The sequence below is a fragment of the Nesoenas mayeri genome, assembly GCF_963082525.1.
Source record: "Nesoenas mayeri genome assembly, chromosome: 3".
NCBI lineage: Eukaryota > Metazoa > Chordata > Aves > Columbiformes > Columbidae > Nesoenas > Nesoenas mayeri.
In genome coordinates, this window is record NC_137544.1 from 32,396,470 (window position 1) to 32,418,695 (window position 22,226).

General features: G+C 44.3%; 1 protein-coding gene across 1 annotated transcript; it reads right to left on the minus strand.

Annotated features, from left to right (window-relative positions):
* Window positions 1-8,918: 8,918 nt before the first annotated feature.
* Window positions 8,919-13,541, minus strand: EEF1A1 (eukaryotic translation elongation factor 1 alpha 1). Its single transcript, XM_080341370.1, has 8 exons — window positions 13,402-13,541; window positions 12,441-12,632; window positions 11,363-11,542; window positions 10,941-11,237; window positions 10,535-10,685; window positions 10,095-10,351; window positions 9,640-9,874; window positions 8,919-9,321 (listed from the first exon to the last, which is right to left on the minus strand). The coding sequence occupies exons 2-8, from the start codon at window positions 12,582-12,584 to the stop codon at window positions 9,197-9,199; spliced, it is 1,389 nt and encodes a 462-aa protein (XP_080197496.1). The 5' UTR covers window positions 12,585-12,632; window positions 13,402-13,541; the 3' UTR covers window positions 8,919-9,196.
* Between the last annotated feature and the right edge of the window lie 8,685 nt (window positions 13,542-22,226).

A 22,226-nucleotide genomic window follows, 5' to 3' on the forward strand; every position in this document is an offset into this window, starting at 1 on the left:
TTATGTGAATCCAAGAAGCCTGTTGAGAGTGGCAGAGCTTCTGATCAAAAAAAGTTGTATGTTTTCTTCACTGCATTATCTTCATATTGTGTTTGGTTTCGATGTACCAATGTCTGAAAACTAGATCTAAGGAGGATTCCCAAGATCTAAGGAAGATTCCCAAGGAGGGAGGCGCTACTGGCACCTTCATCCTCACTTTTAAAAGATTGTGCAATCTCAGAACTGCATTTCCTAGTTCTAGTCAGCAGCCATTTGACAGGAAAACCTTTCTTCCAGTAACGTCTGCTTTGGAAGGCAAGCCCCTCGCACCCTGCTACAAAAGCAAACACTTTTCCCCTAGCTTTCTGTGCTAAACTTATTTCTGTGCTACAAAGGCCTCGGTTCTGATACCAGTGTAAAAGAAAGGGTGATTCTGCTGAGCTGGGCTGCACCAGTATCAAAGGAAGAACAGGAGTGGGCTTTTGCCTTTCTTCTAGTAATTTAATAGTGCACAGCCATGGTGTAAGAGCTAGAAAGGAGGGAGAGAGTTAACTGTGGGAAATTGAAGTCAGAAGTGCATGGATGCATTGCTTTCCATCAGGTCTTCTGTAACAACTGCTCTCTGTATTGCTGCGTGACGTGGGTCTTTGGCCACTGATGATCTCCCTTGTTAAGACAGGGCGTTCTCTGTTCACACGTGTGCGTTAATGATGTCCATATTTGTTGAAGTGGAAAACCTGGCATGTGGACAAGTTGGAGGACTGGCTATTCCTCAGGTATTAGTTTCATGTATATAGGGCTTGTCGAACAGTTCTTGTTCGAGACGACTTTTAACATGAAAAGAAGTCATAGCTACAATTAGTTGTACAAGTAGTTCTTCCAAGCAGCAATTGATAGGACAAGAAGAAATGGCCTCAAGTTGCACCAGGGGAGGTTTAGATTGGATATTGGGGAAAATTTCTTCACGGAAAGGGTTGCAGGCATTGGAACAGGCTGCCCAGGGAAGTGGTGGAGTCACCATCCCTGGAGGTGTTAAAGAGACTCTTAGATGATGTTCTTAGGGACATGGTTTAGTGCCAGAGTTAGGTTACAGTTGCACTCGATGATCTTGAGGGTTTTTTCTGACCAAAATGATTGTATGATTCTATTAAGAAAGCCAAGCAGAGAAAGGTTAAATAATCTGCTGTAAATAGCACAGGCAGATAGGACATCACGCCATCTGCTTTCTAACTCCACCAGGGATTTGTTACAAGGCCCAAGGTTTGGTTTTTACATGAAGACAAAGTGGGCTCAGATGCTCACTGGTCCTGTGGGTCTTACCAAGGCTGACGGAACAGGAGGGGCAGGACCAGGAGACCCTGCCATTGACATCCACGTCTGCTTGCTTTCATTGGCTGTGCTGTAATGAATCACACTTTGGCCTCTTCTAATCTGTACTGTGACCAGGCAAGCAGGGAGGGTCAGGTGTGTGGCGAGGTTGACCTAAATTGTTGCACACACCAAGGGTCTTTGTGCTCCCTGTTTCCGTATGTGTCTTTTTTTTTTTCCCTCCTGCAGAACACAGGCCTGGTGATCACCAGTTTTCCCTAAGCCAGATTTCATCAGATCTCTACCATGCTATCTTGTACCAGGTTTTCAGGACAACTGTTGTCTTCATTTCCTGTTCAGCTTTCATTTTATACAGCGCTTGGACTGCCACAGTTCCTTCATCTTTATTTCTGCCTGGAAGATGAGAGCAAGAGAAAAATGGGAAGATATTTTACACGAGGAAACACTGAAAGCTGTGACCACCAACCTTTGAGGGTCTCAGCGCTGCTGGAATGGTTGTGATGGTGCAGCAGTTTCTTTGCTTAATGTCTGTCCTTAATCCCCCACTTCGCTGGCCCTTCGAAGTACAGACATGCCTCCTAGTTGAACGTTGCCTTTGCACTTTGGTAAGTAACAATCTTCACTTGCATTCATTTTAGATGCTATGGGGTTTATTTGCTTTGATGCCTACATCTCCCAGGTTGTGCTCCTCCACCCAGTGACAAGCATCTCCAGCTTCTTTTAGTGGATGCAAGAGGAATCTGCTGTCTTCTAGGAGCTGCTGTTTCCATCAGTGAGCTGCTCTCTTGTTGTTCCCCCTGGACCATGGCCTGTGCTGCTCAGATTCCTTCCACGTGTTTGTTTCCATCTCTTGCCATGGCTTTATGGGGCTAGTGAGAAATAAATGTGTCTTTCCCCTCTTGCGCTCAAAGTTAGTGGTGGCCGGGGCATTCAGCTGGTAGATGGCAGACTTGCTCTGCAATTGCCATCACAAAAAGGGCAGAGAAAAAGGGCTTGATTCTTGCTCTGTTGTTCTAACCACAGGGATGCGTTAGGGAAACAAAATTATGCTTTTGTCTCTTTTCTTTCTAAACTGCTGTCTGGGCTGAACTTTGTATGTGTAACTCAGGGAGGAGAAGGATGTGGCTTTCCCATCAGAGGCTTTCTGACTCCATAGTCACCATCACGTAGTCACCGAACATGTTGTCTGGGTCTTGACCTCTGTGCCAAGGAGCGTGGCCATGGAAAACATTGAGGCCTGAAAGCTGGAGGCTGCAACCTCTTCATCTCTTTGCAGATTTGAGATATTTTGACAGCCTGTGATGTCTCCTTGGGGTGCTCAGCTGTGAAGCACAGGCTAGAACATGCCCTTGTTGCCATGTGTGTCCCTGCAGAGCCCCTGTCCCGCTGCTGCCAGAGCAGGTCTGCAGAGCCACCGTGAGCGGCTGCAGCTGCTCCCGGGGAGCAGCGCGGTTCAGGAAGGGCCGATGCTGGGGTGGAGATGGGGGCAGATGAAGCGAAGGGTGAAGGTGTTCATTTCCAGCACCAGCTGCAGCTCCCCGCACAAGCCCCAGGAGACACGTTTTCAGGCACCGCTGGGGACCGATAAGCACGTGCTCTGCTTGTTCCGAGTGACTTAGCGCTTGATGTGGTTGAACTACAGAGCGGGCGTGGAGCCAGGTAGGAAATGCGCTCACTCTGTGCCTCGCAGGGCAGCGAGAGCAGAGCTGACAACAGCTGCGTGACTCATCTCCTCCATTGCAAATTAACGTGGCTCGGCTTGAAAATTGCTGTGTGTGACCAGCTGGTGGCTCATGCCACAAGGATTGTTGGAGTCACAAGTGTGGAGACTGGTGTAGCGGCTGCCCCAAGGTTTGGTCCTTGTCCCGCCGCACCTCGTGGCACTTTGCCGCGGGTCAGGCCCGGCTGAGGGTGCTGGGCCCCAGGCACGGGCTGGCAGCGGCTGCACCAGGCGCAGAGCGGTCACGTCACACGCCGTCATCTCACTTTGCTCCTCCACTGTGGCACGGGGGCGGAAACCCCGGGGATTCACACCCCGAAATGAGTCACAGGAGGTACCCTGGTGAGGACGTGAGCGCGGCAGGGCAGGGCAGAGCTGCTCTGCTCACCGTCGGGGTTGCTTCTTCCTTTCCCTGGTCCCTGTGCGCATGTGTACATCCCCTCCTTCTCCAAAGAATTAGACACTGCCGTCCATAAAAGCACTTTAGCAGCAGACTACACAATGCTAGTTATTATTACTAGAAGTAACAGTCATGTAGAAGAAAACCTATAATTACATTTAAATTTGTCTACTCTCCTTCCCCCTCCCCACCCTCTCCGGAAAGGCTATTTAAGGGCTTCTTCACACAGAGACAACTCTTCACACCAAACAAGCCTACATTTCTCTCTCTAAAATACCCCTGCCCTGTTAACAGAGCCACAGCCCAGCTTATGAAACTAAATATTTACTAAATACTTAGTAGTAACTAAATATATAATAAATAATATGATATAGATAATATTCTATATAAAGAAAAATTACTAAATATGTAGTCATTTGTGGGTTTTTTTCACCCTGTTTACTAATAAATTAGCTTAGAATCCAGCTTCAATACAGGAACTGCAGAGATTGAAGAAGTCCGGCAACTGCAATAAGAGTTAGTAGGCACCTTATGTATTTATATCTCTATATGCTATACATATATGTGTACATGTATTTTTGTGTATATATACACATATATCAAAGAAAAAAAAAAAGGGAGTTTTGCCTAAGATGTGCCCAAGGGGCTGCAGATAAGCAGCATCTGAAACTTTCTTTTAAACTCCAGCCCTACCCACACCGAAGCCTCTCCTGGAGGGGAAGGGTGTCTTGCCTTTCCCTCGCTGTGCGGGTTTGGGATGGGCTGCCTGGCCACCCCTCTGGCTGCAGAACAGGGACCTGGGCTGGGGAAGCAGCCTCTGCTGTAGCTCTTCCCCTTTGTGCTGAATGATTCAGATTTTATGGGGCTGAAACGGAAAAGGTGAATGTGCTGCTGGCAGGGCCCAGAGTTGCGTTGAGCTGGCTCTGGTTATTTCCAGTGACTATGTAATACAAAAAGAATAGTGTATTAATCCATGGGCTTGTTTTTGTGCTGGGCCTGGGCTGGCAGGTGCCCTTGCAGAAGGATGACCGGGGACATCAACACACCGAGGGCAAACCGATTGCTACAGCGTCCTTCAAAGCACACGCTGGGCCCATGAGGGATGTTGCACTTAGATACTATTGAGGGTTTGTTCTGTGTTTTTAAAGAAAAGAAGAAGCAAAACCTGCACAAATTCAGAGCGGTTAAGCACAGGCACAGCTCCTCAGCAGCCACCCCTTGTGCACCCCACTGGTGCCCCACTGTCCCCACAACTGCAGGCTGAAGAGCGCCCATGGGGAAATCACACTCCGATTTATCTCTGCATTACTTCACCCAGCAGCTTTTGAGGAAAATATGTGTTTGACTGTCATGCAGAGTAGCTAGCAGATTTGAATTATGTTGTGTAAATATTTGAAAGGATTAAAGAATTATTGATAGGCAGCCAGAGAAAGCAACCTTAGTTAAAACAAAACAAAACAAACAAAAGGTAGATAGTGATGTAATTGATTTCTAACAGAAATAATCTGAAGGGACCCAAGAGGATTCAGAAAAGGCTAAAAAAACCCCACCATTTCTGTGTTTTGGAAACCAATATGGTTTTTCTGTCTACAAGGTTTTATTCCTTTGGCTCCTTTGCGCCCTGGGTGCTCACCTCTTGGTGCTCTTTTCTTCCTCCTGAAGCAGAGCGGTTTCAGCCTTCCTCTTGGTACACGGTAGGAGTGTCACAGGAGAAACTGTAATTCAGCACAGTGTTATTTTCCATGGTCACAGTTCTGCTTATTCCTTGGTTCAGCTGATGATTTGGCCGTTATTGTTTAAGATTTCACAGACAGAAAGTACTATTTTGCCGCAGTCAAACAATATGGAGAATTTGAGGACTTGAAAATAACAGAGATCTGGAATCTCATCAACTTCAAGCTGTTAATACTGTCATGAATTTGCACTGAAAAGAGAGAGAGAACTCTCCCCACGGAGCTCCCAGCTCCCTCAGCTGGGTCTTTTCCCAGCGCCCTCCCTCGCACACCCATCCAGGGCAGAGCACTCGGAAAACACCCGGCTGACTCGCTTGGCCAGCACTGAAGAGACTTAAAAGCAAAGCAAGGATCCTATGCACAACCACTTTGGGAACAGGCAAAAATGGTATTTTATGTCTGGAGTTGTGCTTTACAGAGCTGAGAACATGGCAGCAGGGTGCTGCTGGGGATACGGTGCTGCTCCATCCTCCCAAATCCTCCCCACACCCCCTCTAGGCACTACACAAACATTAAATAATATGAACCAAAACCAGCCGAGCTGTCCTTGTGATCCAGATCAAGCCTACACTGTTCTTAAAAAGACATTGAACCCTTCAGCACCAATGAGGAAAAGGGTGTTGCCACACAAAGTTTCATTTTCTCCACAGGGTTTTATTTTCACCCAATCTAAAACTTAAAATATGCATTTAGAGAAATAACCAGTAATTTGTCAAAGTTTATCAATACCTTTCAAAATCTACTGAGCCAGCTACAATCAGAGTGTGAATTAGTCTTTCATCTGCAGTTTCAGTAAAATTAACTGTTCTACTTACTAGCCCTGCACAAGCTGGTCTGAAATTCAATTTTAAAAACTTGAGGCAGCCACCTGAGCAGACCCCCTTTTACTCTTTATTCCTGCCTAAAATAATCACCTAGGAAGACACAATTGAGCAAGAAATCACTTGGCTGCAGCCGCTGTGACTGTGCTGCTCTGCTTCCCCAGGCAGACAAGGCTCTGCTGTATCCGAGTCCCCAGATACCTCGCCACAAACATTTTTGGCATATTTTTGTGCACTAAAAACCCTCTGGACTCACAAAGCACGCATCATCAACCGAGAAAGGAAACCACATTTCAATCTCCCAGCTCCCCACTGCCACCTTCGGCAATAAAACTTCAATTAAATACAGTCAATATTCTAGCCAGTTTTCTGCCTTCAATGAGCTGCATCACCATGGCAGCGTGCTTTCACACTGCTCTATAAATATCACCAGCATTGCAGGACAGTATGGAAAGAGTTAAGGACAGATGTAGAAGTTGCTTAAAGAAATAAGCAGTCAGAAGACAAATACAGTTCTCAACTATTAACATTTATTAAAAGTTTGACCGAAGTAGCTTTATTCCCAAGTTTTGTTTACAAAAGTCTAACAATTTCCCCAGGTAGTCAAAGATTAATAAAAGAACTGAAATGGCATTGCGTTAGTGCACACAAGCAAAAAAGTCTACAATAAAGAAAAAAACCCTCAGAATTTGTGTTAAATTGATGTTTTAAGTACTTGAAAGCAATTGCTAGTGTCGCAGGCAGAGCATTCACAAGCACAATGTGAATCTGTTAGTTGCAATACTGCATTCTCCAGGCTTTATAGCTTTTTCTCCTGCAAAGGCAGAACCGCTCTCTGCCCCAAACTACACAGCTGACTCTTGCACCTGAAGGGCACTTGTAACCCAAACACCTTCACAGCAGCTTTTCTGATCTACACAGAGCTGATAGGGAGAGGACGGCCCCTGGCAACAGCTCTGCAGGCTGCCCTTGGTCCCTGCCCTTCAGCTGCTTGGGGCCAGAGACAAACACCTGATGCTATTTCAAACCTTATTTTTCCTTAAGGCTTCAGTTTGAATCAGTTGCTCATTACAAGCCCATTTCCAAACTGTATTAACGCAAGTGCACCCGGCTGGAGACACCACCCTGCAAAAGCAGAGGGATGCAGCACAAACAGGCCCCAGCAGCCAAGCTCCTGCTGCCCTTCAGAGGCTCCTCAGACTCTGTAACAGGAACCTGAGTGACAAACACAGAGCTGCACTTAAGACAGTGCCAAAGCCATTTCTCTTTTCATCTACATTGCAGCTTCACACTGCTGAACCAGTTTGACCAAAGCCTCTTAGGAAAAAAACCAGTGGTTGAACTGAAAAGCACGCGAAGATTTGGCAAGATACTTCAACTTTATTATGGCAACGGTACATCTGCCTCGATTTTAAAGTTACGCACTTCCTGCTGCCCTGGGGATACTAACAAACCTTTAGAATTTGAGAATCATTATGAGGTTCCTTTACCAAATTCCATAGTATTCTACAGACAGCTGCGCTCAAGCCCTTGCTTCCACTGCACTCAGTACATCTATACCCTTAACACCCGTGTAGAATGCTCCGAAGTTTTACTGTAGTTAAGACACAGGTGGTGAGCAGAAAAGGAGGAAAGATCCAAACAAAGCAAACAAAGCATGAAAATAAGTAACAGCGGTTCAGGATTATCCAAGCAGTACAGATATGAGTTCCTGCAGAGCAAGCACACAGCTGAAGAAGGAAAGGAAAACAAACGAGTGCATATAGCCCTTACAGACAGAAACAACATCCTGGTGCCATGGAACAACAATCCTTCAAAGACACTGAATACTCATTGAACTTCAGTGGGGATGCTGTGGGGAAATCATGTTAAAGGTTAGAAAAACAGCTGCATCATTATGCAAGCTAGATCTGATTATCCATTAACTGCTTGTCTCCATTTACATATTCTTTAATTATATTATAGAATCTTCATTTATTATAGCTGGTAGTTCTTACAGCCCAGAATGTCTTACTTGGATTATTTATCTAGTGATTGTTATCTTTTGGACTAGTTACCCAATTCCACTTCAAATTGACTGTTTAATCTAAATGTTCAACCCATTGTTAAGGAAAACAAGTACACAGTCCCACCACGTTGTTTGGTGTTGACATTGTGGCACACGTTTATCACATCGGTCTTGAAAACGCACCAGTATGTGTAGACATTCTGAAAATATTTTTGACCCCAAATTAAAAACCCAAAACCACCAAGCAGGCCAGGTGCAGACACCATCCCAGTTGGGAAGTCAGTAGAAATACCTGCCTGTTTCTCTCAGTTTTGTTCTTGAAACAGAACTGTGCAAGATGCTGTAATGGTGGGTCATTCAAAGATTGCCTGACACATCTGTGTCTTTCTAAATGTTTTTTAAAATTTAGCTACTGAATGTGTTACTACAAATATTAGAAAACATTTAAATATGGGTGTTTAATCTTGATCCAAAGGACAGTTAATCAGTTCCCCAGAAAAAAAAAATGCTTCTGCTAGCAATTAGAAAAATCTGTGTATGAGACTATGGGAAAACCAACACCTGATTCTTTTTTTATGCCTTTGCAAAGTTGGCTTTTTGTTCACACTATTTTTCCTTCCCAATATAGTTTTCTTGGTTTACTCAATGCATCACAGAATGCACCAAAATGCCATTAACTATAACCTGCTATTTGTGTTAGCTAATCTAGAAACAATCTTTTAAAGAAAGCACCAGGTAAGTTGTTTTTTAAAGGCTTCAATCAGTTAAAACCAAACCTGCAGATTAATTTTGCTCTACTCTTCAGAAATTACAAATTTAAATTTGCAACTCTGAACATACTCAAGTAACATTCATCCTCTCTGATCCCACCAGGACTGTATGTAGGTTTTTCTATAAACTTAGCATTAACCCAAAGAACACAGAGACGTAGCATTGAACTTTGTTTTAATGGTCTCAAATTCTGTGACAGATTTTTTGGTCAAGTTTCCATTTTAAAAAATTTATCGGTTTTAAAGACTAATAACTTAAACTGCCACGAAACAAATGGTCCACAAACATTCCTTTCCTTCTGAAGCTTTTACGATGCATTGTAATCATTAACCAGTCTTTTACTATTAAACTTAAATGGCCAATTGAGACAAACAGTTCTGAGACCGTTCTTCCACCACTGGTTAAGACTGAGGTGGCAGCTGATGTACAGAATTTTCATTTAGCCTTCTGGGCCTTCTGGGCAGACTTTGTGACCTTGCCAGCTCCACCAGCCTTCTTGTCAACTGCCTTGATGACACCAACAGCAACTGTCTGCCTCATGTCACGCACAGCAAAACGACCTGGAAACAAAAACAGGTTTTATGACTTTTGTCTAGGGCTACGGACCCACAGCATTATCTGCACAGCAGCAACAGGCAGCTTGGGCTAAATGGGCAAATTCCACTTCAGGACAGTGAAACTGCATGGGACTGGAACAGAGATTCCTCATTATCTAGAGAGCAGCCCTGTACTGCTAAAGGTTTGGTTCCACTAAGAAGCTTCTTTTGAAGTCACAACTTGCAATATATTTCACAGAACACATTACATCCCAATACCAGCAACCAAGGGGCTTTTTTTCCCAGAGACCAGGATTAACATGCTTTTGGGATATGTCTTACCCAGAGGAGGATAATCAGAGAAGCTCTCAACACACATGGGCTTGCCAGGGATCATATCAACAATGGCAGCATCTCCAGATTTCAGGAATTTGGGGCCATCCTCCAGCTTCTTGCCAGAACGACGATCAATCTTCTCTTTCAGCTCAGCGAATTTGCATGCAATGTGAGCAGTATGGCAATCCAGCACAGGGGCATAACCAGCGCTAATTTGGCCAGGGTGGTTCAGGATAATAACCTAGAAAACCAGGAAAGCAAAGTTAACACCAGGATAATTTTGAATACTAATGTATCTTATAAAGCCAGGGCTTTATATGATTTGCTTCACACAAATATTTCTTAAAATACAAGTCTATGTCACTTTATAGCTTAGTCTGCTAGTAAAAAAAGAACAAGACTCTAGGATTTCACCATCTAGAGCTGCATTTCAGAAGTCTTTAAACAGCTGTAAAAATTACCTGTGCAGTGAAGCCAGCAGCTTCCATGGGGGGATCATTCTTGCTGTCACCCGCAACATTGCCACGACGAACATCTTTCACAGACACGTTCTTGACGTTAAAGCCAACGTTATCACCAGGCAGAGCTTCGCTCAGGGCTTCATGGTGCATCTCAACAGATTTTACTTCAGTTGTAACGTTGACAGGAGCAAATGTAACCACCATGCCTGGCTTAAGAACACCAGTTTCCACACGGCCCACTGGTACAGTACCAATGCCTGCAAAAGAAGAGCAATATTAATAATTCAGCTCACTGAGTGTACACCCTTACAGAGGAAAACACTTGAGATAACTACTCCACATTTTCCACTTGAAAAGCACCTTTCAGGGACAGCCAACTGCGTTTCTGTCCCATACATTCGTTGTTGCTGGCAAGTGAGAAGCACTATGAAAACACATACCGCCAATTTTGTAGACATCTTGAAGAGGCAGACGCAGAGGTTTGTCAGTTGGGCGAGTTGGTGGCAGGATACAGTCCAGAGCTTCAAGGAGGGTGGTTCCACTGGCATTGCCATCCTTTCGGGTAACCTTCCATCCCTTGAACCAAGGCATCTGTAACACAAAAAAACCCCAGGCATTAAGTGTCTGTCAAAATAATGACACAAGGCCAGGAAAGACCAAGTCATGTACCTTAATGTTACCTCAGTATACTACTGCAGACTACGATTTTGTGAAGTGCTGGGATTTGGTTTTTGACCTCAGCACTTCCAAATGTTACTATTAAAAAATATGTGCATTTTACCATTGTATAACTTTGCAATAATCCTCCTAGTTTCATTTCTTAAAATCAACAAATGTCAAACCTACGTTAGTGCTAGGCTCCAGCATGTTGTCTCCGTTCCAACCAGAAATTGGCACAAATGCTACAGTGTCTGGGTTGTAGCCAATTTTCTTGATGTAAGTGCTGACTTCTTTGACAATCTCTTCGTATCTCTTCTGGCTGTAAGGTGGCTCGGTGGAATCCATCTTATTAACACCAACAATCAGCTGTTTCACACCCAGGGTGTAGGCCAGAAGGGCGTGCTCACGGGTCTGCCCGTTCTTGGAAATACCAGCCTCGAACTCACCAACACCAGCAGCAACAATCAGGACAGCACAATCAGCCTTTGAAAAGAAAGGAAGAAAAAAAAAAAACCCAACTCATTATAATGCTTGCACTATTAGGGGAACCTCCCCAACCAAAGAACAATCTGCCTGAACTCCCCAAATCCTTAGTTTTATTTACAAACCTGAGAAGTTCCAGTAATCATGTTCTTAATGAAGTCTCTGTGTCCAGGAGCATCAATGATGGTGACGTAGTATTTGCTTGTTTCAAATTTCCACAGGGAAATATCAATAGTAATACCACGCTCACGTTCAGCTTTCAGCTTGTCCAAGACCCAGGCATATTTGAAGGAACCTTTCCCCATCTATGGATTAAAAAGAAAGAAAAAACCAAACAAACAACACAAAAATGAGAAAAAGCAAACGTGTTTAAGAACTGTATTTGCATTTACTTCAGAAAGATCACATACTGGCTAAAGAGCAAAATCTAAGAATAGTAAATGGTTTAAAACTGAAAAATGTTGCCGCTTGTAAAACAAGCAACAAGATACATTTGGCACTACTAGTGAGAGATGCCAATGGTTTTCCGTTATTTAACCTGTTGACAGCTTGGCCCTCCTGACAGCTTGCTAATTGCACTAACACATTATTACCTCCTACTATCAAGTGTCCTCTACAAATTTAAGTTCCCTCTCACATGCAATCCCTGCGATAACCAATGGTTTAACTGCCATTCAGCCTAACACTCACTAGATTTCATTCTGCTACGTGCTTTGAAGATGCATGGTCATTACACAGAAGAAGTATGATCAGTAATACTTGCTATAGGTTCAAATACCAAAATCCAGACCTTTCTTATTTTGAGAAGTAAACCTCACCACAGCATCTTCTTGAAGTTCATCCTCAACTACATGTATGCAAAGACTAAAGCTCAGAACTCAAACTATGGTTTTAGGTATAATTATGTAGATATAGCTTTTGACTACCCTTCCTTTCCTTTATTCTGTATGCCACCATTTAAGCTCTGCCAACTAATATAATTGCAGATTTAACACTTCAGGACTTGCTCGACTACCGGGACAACCGCAACCTAACTGCCACCCTGTGGCCACAGAACACTCACACACTTGTTCAGCCACTGGGACAGTTGCAACCAAACTGCCTCCCTGCGGCCATGAAACAGTTTGCAACTTAGTTTTTCAACTGAATCTTTATTGATCGCCACACCGCCCAGATTTTGCTGGATGTCACAGGCCCACATACCTCAGCAGCTTCCTTCTCGAACTTCTCGATGGTCCTCTTGTCGATGCCACCGCATTTGTAGATGAGGTGGCCGGTGGTGGTGGACTTGCCAGAATCGACGTGGCCGATGACGACGATGTTGATGTGGGTCTTCTCCTTTCCCATTTCGGATGTTAGTCAAGTTCTTTTCTTTCGGCAAAAGAGAATCGACACCTGGAAGTGCCCCAGGAAAACACCGGTTACAGCTCCGGTGCGAGCGCCCTGCCCGGCGCCGCCGGCAGGGACCGGCCCGCGGGCCACGGGCGGCCATGGCGGCCCCGCGTGCGGTGCGGACGGCTCGGGTAGGCCCGGCCGGGCCCGAGGCCCCAGCCCCGCCCCGCCAGGGGAGGGAGGGAGGGGCGGGCGCCAGCCGGGGGGGCCCGCGGAGCGCCCCTCGCGTCGCCCCCTCCACGCGCCGCCACCGGGGTCGAGTTACCCCCGGCGGCCGAGGAGCGGGGTGGCGGGCTCGGCGGGCAGCGCGGAGGGCGGGGCCGGCCCGCTCCTTTGTGTGACTCACCCCGCCCGGGCCGCCGCGTCCTCCATTTTGTGGAGCTGGCGGCGGGCAGGAAAGGCGAGCGGCCATTTTTTTACTCGTGCCCCATCCTCCCCTCCCCCACCGTGGCCCACGGGCCCCACCACCGCGCACCGCGCGCCCTAGCGTCCCGGCCCCACCGCCACCCGCGCGGCGGTTGGGAACGGCCGCGCGCCTCGGGCCGGCACCGTCACCCCGCTCCCAGGGGCGGATCGAGGGGGGCGATGCGTCGCCGTCTCCCCGGCGTGCGCTCTATGCCGACGCCAGCGCCCCCCGCTACCCCTGCCCCCCACCCCCCCCGCGCACCCTTCCGCGTCGGCGGCCACACCCGATCACCCCACCCGCCGGGCCCCCTGTGCGCACGGGCCCTGCCCCCGCCGGCCCGGCCTGCCCCCCGCGGCCGCGCCTCACCTGCGAGGCGCCGGCAAACCCGTAGCGAAAAAGACCGACGGTGTGATCACCGCCCCTTATATACCCTGCGTGGGGGCGGGGCCTGAGGGACACGTCACCACTCCCGGCGGCCCCGAGGCCCCGCCCCCGCAGCCCCACCCGGGCGGGCAAAGGGCGCTCCCGGGCCCCGAGCGGGGCGGTTGCGGCAGCAGCGGAGTCGTGCCCAGCTCGAGGGGCCCCCGCGGTCACCGCCGGATCCTCTGTCCCTCCGGGCTCGCCGTGTGCCGGGGCAGCAGCGCGGGCGGGGCGGTGCCGGCGGAGCGGGGGGAGGGGAGCGCTGCGCCCTTCCAGCCGCGCATCGAAAGCGACCAGGCCGAGCCGGCGGGTGGAGCCGCCTCCTCCGAGAACGGCGTAGCGGGAGCCCCGAGCGCTCGGTCAGCGCCCGGCACGGCCCCTCCCCTGGAACCGGGGCCACAGCGGAGCCCACGGGCGAGAGGGAGCGGCCCACGTTGCACCACGGCCCGGTCCGGGGGGTGCGGCAGCCAGAGAGCGTCCGTGAGGAAAAGCCCTGGGCAAATTAATGGTATCTCTTATTCGGGACACAAAAGAACTCAATCAATGAGATTAGACACGTTCAGTTTGTTACGCTGACTCGCCTACATTTGTTACTTGTGTAAGAGTACGGAACGCAGGAACCCCCCCAGCTCACCATGTTGCAAATCTCCCAAAACAGCTGGGAGGGAAGAGGAATTTCGGGAAGCTTATTACACAGGAATAAAGCAAAGCATCTTTGGCTTAAAAAAAAAAAAATCCTTATACAATTAGAGAACAAAAGTTGGCTCCACTCAAAAAACTTCAGCACAAAAATACAAATCAAGGTGGACAGACCTTGAGCATCTGAAGTGCAAAGGTATTTAAAAGAATCAAGCATTTAGGTTATGTGACTTCTCTGTAAGAAAGCCAAACTGCAAGATGTGCCCCCATTCCATGTTTTCACATGAGAAAACTGGCAGCCCTAACAAATTGTTATTGAAATCATGCTGGTGAGGAGCCACGAAACAGCTCACAGCATCAGAAATGAAAGGCCTCGTGATTCTAATGGGTTGTTCTCTGGTTTACTCACTCCTAACCAATGCAAGAAATTCCATTATATATTCAACATCTCCGTACCTATTCAAGTGAAATTTAAGCTCAAAAGCTGAACAAATATTTATGTTTGTACTTTTAAAATGATCTGCAAAGGAAACTAGTCTACATGCTCCCTTTTCTTCTTCAGGTACGTTATACACCTGTGTTAGAAAGAGCTACTGTTGTCCCATTCATTGGTATGCTCCTCAGATTGCAGTTGTAAAGCATGGAAGTAGCTTGTTGTTCAAAACAAACAAAAAAGAACATCAACAACAACAAAAACCAAAACCCAACCAAACAGACTCAAACAAACAAAAACACCCCCCCCAACCACCTCATGCATCTACACTGTCACTTGACTCCAAGGTTCTGTAACTGAGATATACCCAGCATGAAATTTACTAAAGAGCTGTAAACTTAGTATTTCATGGATTGATATGGAATTGAAGTGTTTCCAAAATATCTGGTATTTTTCCATTTGCAAAATTTAAAAAAATAGGGTGTATTTCGTGAAAAAAAAAAAGATTTTATTTGAGAGATGTCACATTAGAGAAGGTGCTGAGTTCAGAATACTCAATTTACACAAAAATCCAGTTTCAGAGTAAAACCTGCAAAAAGATTCAGATATTCTTGAACTCACTAATTTTTAAGAAAAGAATAAATTAATAAGGTTCTTTCTCTTCCCATGTTTTTAGGCAGAGATCAGTGGTGGGGGGAAGCTAGAGATGGTTCAGCTTTCCTCAAAACTAATATTTAGGGGCAGTTATTAGTGAAGACATTGCATATGAAGACACAGTAACAGAAGGGCAGGAAAATGGAGGTGCATCAACTTCTGGAAATGGAAATGCATTATCATAAAGTGATTCACACAGTAGCTCAGATTGAGGTCCAAAGGGTAATATTTGGTAAGAAAGCTAAGCTGCACTTCACAGGTCTCCTATAAAGCAAAGACTGTTTGTAAACACAGCTAAAGAGGTTTACTATTCAGGATGGTTTGAAGTTAGCTTCTAAAATGTGTATTTCAGTAGGGGGTATTTTTAATGGACTGATCTATCGAAGTATCCCATCTCATAAAAAGGTAGTTTAACACTTTCCAAATGTAGTCAGTGAGTTGTGCCTCAAGAGGGAGAGGAGAAAGGAAATGTGTTAATTATTGTTACATGGCCTGTACTGAACTGCACATTTTTTTAAGGGTCTTTTTTTTTAAAAAGAGCCTTTAATAAATAGAGGCATTTAGAACTATGTACTTCTTAAGATGGCAATTTCTGTGGTATGTACATAGCTGAAAGCTTTGAAAGCTGACTTTGCTGCACGAACTTTTAGCCATGGTCCTAGTTTAAGTCTACAACAGATGTTTTTTCCCCCTCCATTTCTTTAATTGAGTTTCCAAAGAAGGTTATTATTTTCTCTTGAATCTGCCCAATACATGCTTTTATTCCCTCAACAACTTTCATTGTCCATTCTATTAGTGGAACATTCCTATTATCAATCTCAAAAATATTTATACAGCTGGGGAGCTTCAGATATATGAGCAGCCTCGCATAATTCAGTGGAAATGCATTCTGAAGAATCCTCTCAGCTAACAGAGATAGGCATATACTGGGCTAAATCCTGTATGCAAATACCCTGTTACAAATTTTGCACTTTGTTCATTTGGCAAAACTGATCTCTTTGATATGCACAAGACTTTAAACACAGATCTGAGAAATACAGTTGATCAAGCTCACTGTGTATGGAAGAGGCACTAAGGTTTCTTGAGGGTACTTTAAGAAAGGGTGATGGAAAAGTGGTCTAAAATTACCAATAGTAATTGGTGATTAGCAAAACCAGATTCTAGTACGCAGCATCATTTTGTAATACAATTAACCCATACTAACTGTGAAATGCTTTCTAATCCCTATGTGATAATTATAATTGTCATATGACAATTATAATAACATACATTAGTCTAAATGTTCAACATAAACTATAGCATGAGCACACAGCTTTACTTCCATCTGATTGTTCTTTAGTGCATTGATTCTTAATAGCAATAAAAAGCACCTACCTCTGTTATGAAATCCCTTTACCTACATGATCCTAACACTTACTAATGGATTTTACAATCATGCATTTCATAAATAAAAGAACAATGAATAGAATGGTGCTATTCATGTATGAATTGATTAGACAGAAAACCTGCTTCAAAAATGGTTTAACTGAGCTGGGTGAAGTAACCTAAACTACTGGGGAAAAAAAAGCTACTTTTGAAAGTTATTTAGCTCTGGACCAGTAGCCAATATTTTTTTATGTAAGTGAAATTGCTTGGTAAAAGGAAGAGACAACAGTAAATACACTTTCAGTTACTATGTTAGGAGACAGCACAAAATAAACCTCTCCATCCTTGGAAGCCTTAAAGACTTGGACTGGATAAAGCTGTCAACAACCTTGTCTGATCTCATAGCTGACCTTGCTTATAGATTCCAAAAATAAGGTCTTAGAGTAGAAGATATGAGAGAGTGGCCTTCAAAACTATTTAGAGTATTATTGGGATGACTAAGGAGCTACAGTTTCAGAAGCTTCTGAATAACTTAATATGAGCATCTTAAAAAGGCATTGTTTCCCCTAAAACAACTTTCCTGTGGGAAGCACTACTGTTCTGGTTACAGCATTTACAACAGGTGAGGGACTAATGCTTAGAGGAGAATCTAATTAAACAAACAAACAAACATACATAAAAATAATTTCTTTGGTCAATCTTTTCAAACCACAGTTATCCACAGCATGAGAAGGCTTATTTATATTGAATGTTTAGTACCAGTTGAGCATCGATACTGAAGATTTAGTGTCAGACAGAGCAGGTATACTGCAAATGTAACCAGAACTAACAGCTGTATTTAAACCTCTGTTCTGTTCCTTTCTGTGGATGTCTGTGTTACTGAGCTAGAAAATGAAAGTATGGTATAGAGAAGTGTCCTGAGAGAGAAGAAAAGAACCTCGCAGGTGGCTGCTTCAGTAAGTGTTCTGGAACTTAACAGTGGATGGGAAGATACATGCAGACAACTAGCAGACTTCAGATCCAAGAAGTAATTCCTCCCTTAGTTTGACCAAAAAGTGACCCTTCAGTTGTAGACACCTGACAAGGCTTCATATACTTCATTAGTGCTAGGCTAATTTACCTATGACCTGGCTCCAGGCAAGAAGCAGAGTTACTAGACACCAGTGCAGAATAAAGGTGAAGGGCTGATGAATTAACCACCGCTATTACAGAGAAACAACATAATTTGTTAAACTGTTCTGTGGTTTTGCATTAGTGTTTTCTGACAGCAAACAGGCTACAGGATTTGCTTCTCTTCACCAAACAGAATCACATTTTTACTATATCCCACCACCTTTTGGACACCTAAATGAATGGTAAGGCCTTCTAGGAGTTCAATTCAAATAATACCCATAAATGGGAGCATTATATATATATGTATATATAATAGTGCTTTGTGTATAAACAAAGTGTCCGTTGCTGAACAGAAATCCATGGGTGAAAGCACTTTGGCTCTTGCTCCCAATTTATCATGAGCTTCCAAAATTCTATTTTAAAGTTCCAGTCTCTTGTGCTAAAAATCATTTTGCCAAAACCAACTTATTCTTTCTTTTGTGCCATTAAGCCTGTGACAAAACCTTCAAGTGGGACCTCAACTCCTCACCCACTGACCATGCATTTGAGAGTTCTCTGAGACCCCACAGCAGTTGAGCTATGCTCCAATAGCTCAGCTGAATGTCCACTCACAAGGTCAATTTTACTGCCTCTCACTACAGCAGGTTTGGAGCTGGCTTGTGCACTTAGCAAGCTGGAAGTTCATCCACAGAAAACCTGTAATTCCTCATTCTCATCTTGCAAACCTTTTGCATTTGCCCCTTTCTGCTTCTCCCCCCAGCCCAAGTAAAGGCAAGTTTTCAAGGAGGGAGACAGGATCTATAGGTAGATTCCTAGGAGAGGTTTATATAAATCAAGAAAAACTGAGATGCAGCTTATGGCTGCAAGGGAAAGAAACATCATAAAGGTGATTTAGGTGCAGACTGCAAAAATATGCTACAAACTGGGGACACTGGATGGATAGGCCAAAGGAGGAAGAAGAGCAGTACCCGAAAGTAAGGATGGTGTGGACACATCCTGCTGTTCAGCTGAGGTGGCATCCATTGTTCACTCTCCCATCTCCACACTACTGTGGTTTCAAGTCTTGGCATCACTCAGGCCATGGTATCCATTTCCACTGCAGTCACATGTACATCACTCTTGCTATGTGGTAACCACAGTAACCAGAAGTGGTGCAAGTCAAGTCATTTAGAAGCCTTGCTCAGATTTAGTGTATATAGCATATGCTTGACATTTTTTCAGGAAATTTAGATTTGAGATGACTGAAGTTTGGAAAGGTTTCAGAAAAGAACTATGGGAATAAATCTAGATCTGGAAAAGTACTTATACTTGACCTGTTCAATCTAGACTGAGTTTAGTGAAAGGCAGTTTGGCTTAGTCTCCAGAATTCTACAAGACAGAAAATCTAATAAAGGAAGAATCACAAGTCTGGGCACAAAGACCTAAGAAGATCCAAGATTATTGGTAGTTAAATTAAGGTAGAAATAGAAGCCAATTATTTGTAATTGGCAATGAACAGTGTGACCAGTTTGCTAAAAGAAGCCAACAGATGAAGAAGTGCTCAATATTTAATTATTTTAGTAAAAAAACTCCCCACAATGAAGGAAAAAGAACTTGATGGGGGGTGGGGGCAGGGGGCAGGGAGGGAGAGGGAACAAGAGAGGCTATTTACTTAAAATGATGCCTTTGTTTTTAGTTAGGGGACTCTAATACAGTCTCTCTGAAGTATTTGGCCAGATGAAGCTATCTCAGAGCCGCTACTGATTACTTTTGAAAGTTATGGAATGGAAATGTTCCAGAACACTGGAAAAGTAGAAAAAACATCACTATATTGGAAAAACAAACAAACAAACAAACAAAAGTAAGACAGACCATACACATGAACTCCTGGAAAAATATTTTGGAACACATGAACTATTTTTAGAAAACAATAGGTTGACAAGTAACAGCCCCAGACTTGTCAGGAGCAGATTGCATTATACTGATCTTCTCTACTGTGACAGGTTTAACAGGCTCACAGATGGGGAAATATGGATATAATTTAACTTAAGGGAAGATTTGACACTTTTTACAGGCAACTTGCATAAGTAAGCTCGGCACAATTTGGACAAAATAATGGGCATGCAGGAGACCCCCTGAAGATGACATGTACTCAAAGTAATTGGTAGTTTTACTACAAAGGTTGTAACAAATCAGTTTCTGTGGACACAGACGTTATTCCACCATACAAATATACAGTTATAAATACACACAAATGTAACTTTAATTGCACACTTGTGGGGGAAGGTGGGGGTCGAAGCGCTTCAGAGGTCAAGAACAGTATTCAGGGTAATGTAGCCAAGTTAGAGAAATGGTCTAAAATGATTAGGAAATAAATGAAGGTTAATATTAGTCCTTTTTAAGGAACAGTTCACTGCATGAAACCAGCAGAAGCAGCAGCTTGCCAGCAGTCCTGTAGGAAAGGACCTGGGATTTGAGTGGATCACAAACTGAACATGAGTCAACACTGCCATAGTCTTGTGAAAAAAGCAAACATACTGAGATGTATAAACAGAAGTGCTGCAAAATACAAAAAATAAACCTTCCACTCTGCTTAGCACTCACTAAAGCCTCTACTGGGATACTTTGTCCATCTTAGGAGCCACACTTCGAGATGACACTTAGAGACAAAAAGGCTTGAACAGATTCTGTGGGCAGCTGGTGGAACCTCCATCATTACCCAACTTCTTACAAACACCTAAATACATATCAGAAATAGTTTGAGTATGACTAATACTTCATTATCTACAGATTAGATATATAAAAGTCTCTTCAAGCCTTAGTTTCTACAGATTTGTATTACTTAGATCTGTGCAATCATGAATGAATTTCTTATCCCATAATTCCAGTCCACATTGTTTAGCTTGGTAAGAAAATCTCCCCAGGACTTTAATGTGTTTGTATTAACTGAAGGTCAATCTTCTTAGTTATAGTAGTCACATCTGAATGGAAATTCACAAATATTTCAACCATTAATCATGCATCTTGCTGTATGAAGTCCATCTTCCACACTGGGTGATTGAGTACACTTTATTGAACACCAAAAAGCTACCCTAATATAACTAACGGGGAGGTATGAAAAGAAATAGAATAGTCAGCCCTAAACTCTAGCCAAGGAAGAATCCCACTACAAATGAAAGATGGGAGAAGAAATTTTGTACCACAAACTCCTCCTGCCACTGCATATGGCAGGTTGTGTTAAAGCTGTTAGGAACAGAGTAGATTCCTAGCATGATGTTATGAAGCATTCATTCAGTACTGGTTTCTTATCAAAATGAAATGCTGGAAAACATGTTTGGTTTCTCCATCAGTTTCTAAACAATGACCAGAAGAACGCTGCAAAACAGCGCATGTGGCTTTCCCAGGGGCAGTGATACCATGACACGAACTGCCAACTAAGTAACATTACAGGGGGGGTCAGTCCAGATATGCTGCTGCTCCTCATAGTCCCTTCTGCAGCGATACTCGTGAAAAACAGCGGCTGGTGGTTTTGCCAGGCAATCCACAGAGGTATGGCATTTCAGAGGTTAAAAGCTTGTGCCACATGACGTATAAAGTAGACTTCGGCCCCATTAAGCTAGGAACAGGTGTTGAGTCAGCTCTCGGCACAAAGGCCAAATCTGAGAATGAAGGGGAGCCAAGGCTGACCTGCCACCCCGTCAGTGATGAAGGGTATGGAGGGGAGGACACACCAGGGGAATTAGACCTGTAAAAGACTGATGCTTGAGCTTAGAGGTGTGGCTATCCCATAAACACATTTAAAAAGACAGTATGGATTAGAAAAAGATTGCAAACTGAATCATGTGAGCAAGTCATGTGTTACTGTCCTCTGCTGCCTGGAACTGGAACTGTTCTGCTGTCAGCAGGAGACAGCCTGTACTGCTGAAATTGTGAATAGCAACCAAAGCATCCCCTTTGTGCAAGGCAGGAAGACCTAGAAGGTCCATCTTAATTACCAGGCAGCCTCCACATCACAGTCTGTGCAACTCCCAGGGTGACCTGAAATGTAAAGTACACTCTTGAGTTTTTAATTCTGTATGCTGGTTTTGATTCAGCACAGAGGACATTAAATCTCCCTCCGCCCTCCCAGCTGTTTTATGTACATACATTATCATTCACCATAGAAAACCTAATTGGGTATACACACTACATACAGGTACCAGTACTGTAATAAGAGAACATGTAGAAGCATGCACAAGCAGTGGCACCTCCACTCCCCCCACATCTGAATGGGGTCCCCCCACCACCTAACGTAGGGGTGTGCATGTATGTGTGAGTGAAATGACAGTTGTAAAGAAATACTGCTTTTTAGAAAGTGGATCTTGGCTCCTTCTCTAAATTTAGCTCTGCAGTCATCAGAGAAAGTGCAGTATCACTATTTATGGGAAATAGTTTATACTTGCTCTGCAAGCTAATGCAGTCCCATTTACTTCACAAAGCTGTGCAGTGAGTCATGTTACCCAGCAACGTTCACACACCCGTATGAACTAAGGAAGAAGAAACTCTTGCTCACTTGCTTTCCCCTTTCCTTCTGGGATATTCTTGAGAA

Bases quoted from the DNA above. Each gene is read 5' to 3' on its own strand.
- EEF1A1 (XM_080341370.1), bottom strand. From the start codon at position 12,584: ATGGGAAAGGAGAAGACCCACATCAACATCGTCGTCATCGGCCACGTC. The intron at 10,686-10,940 runs GTAGGTTTGACA...TTTGTGTTACAG, and splicing joins TGCTGGAGCCTAGCACTAAC to ATGCCTTGGTTCAAGGGATG. The intron at 10,352-10,534 runs GTATGTGTTTTC...CTTCTTTTGCAG, and splicing joins AGATGTCTACAAAATTGGCG to GCATTGGTACTGTACCAGTG.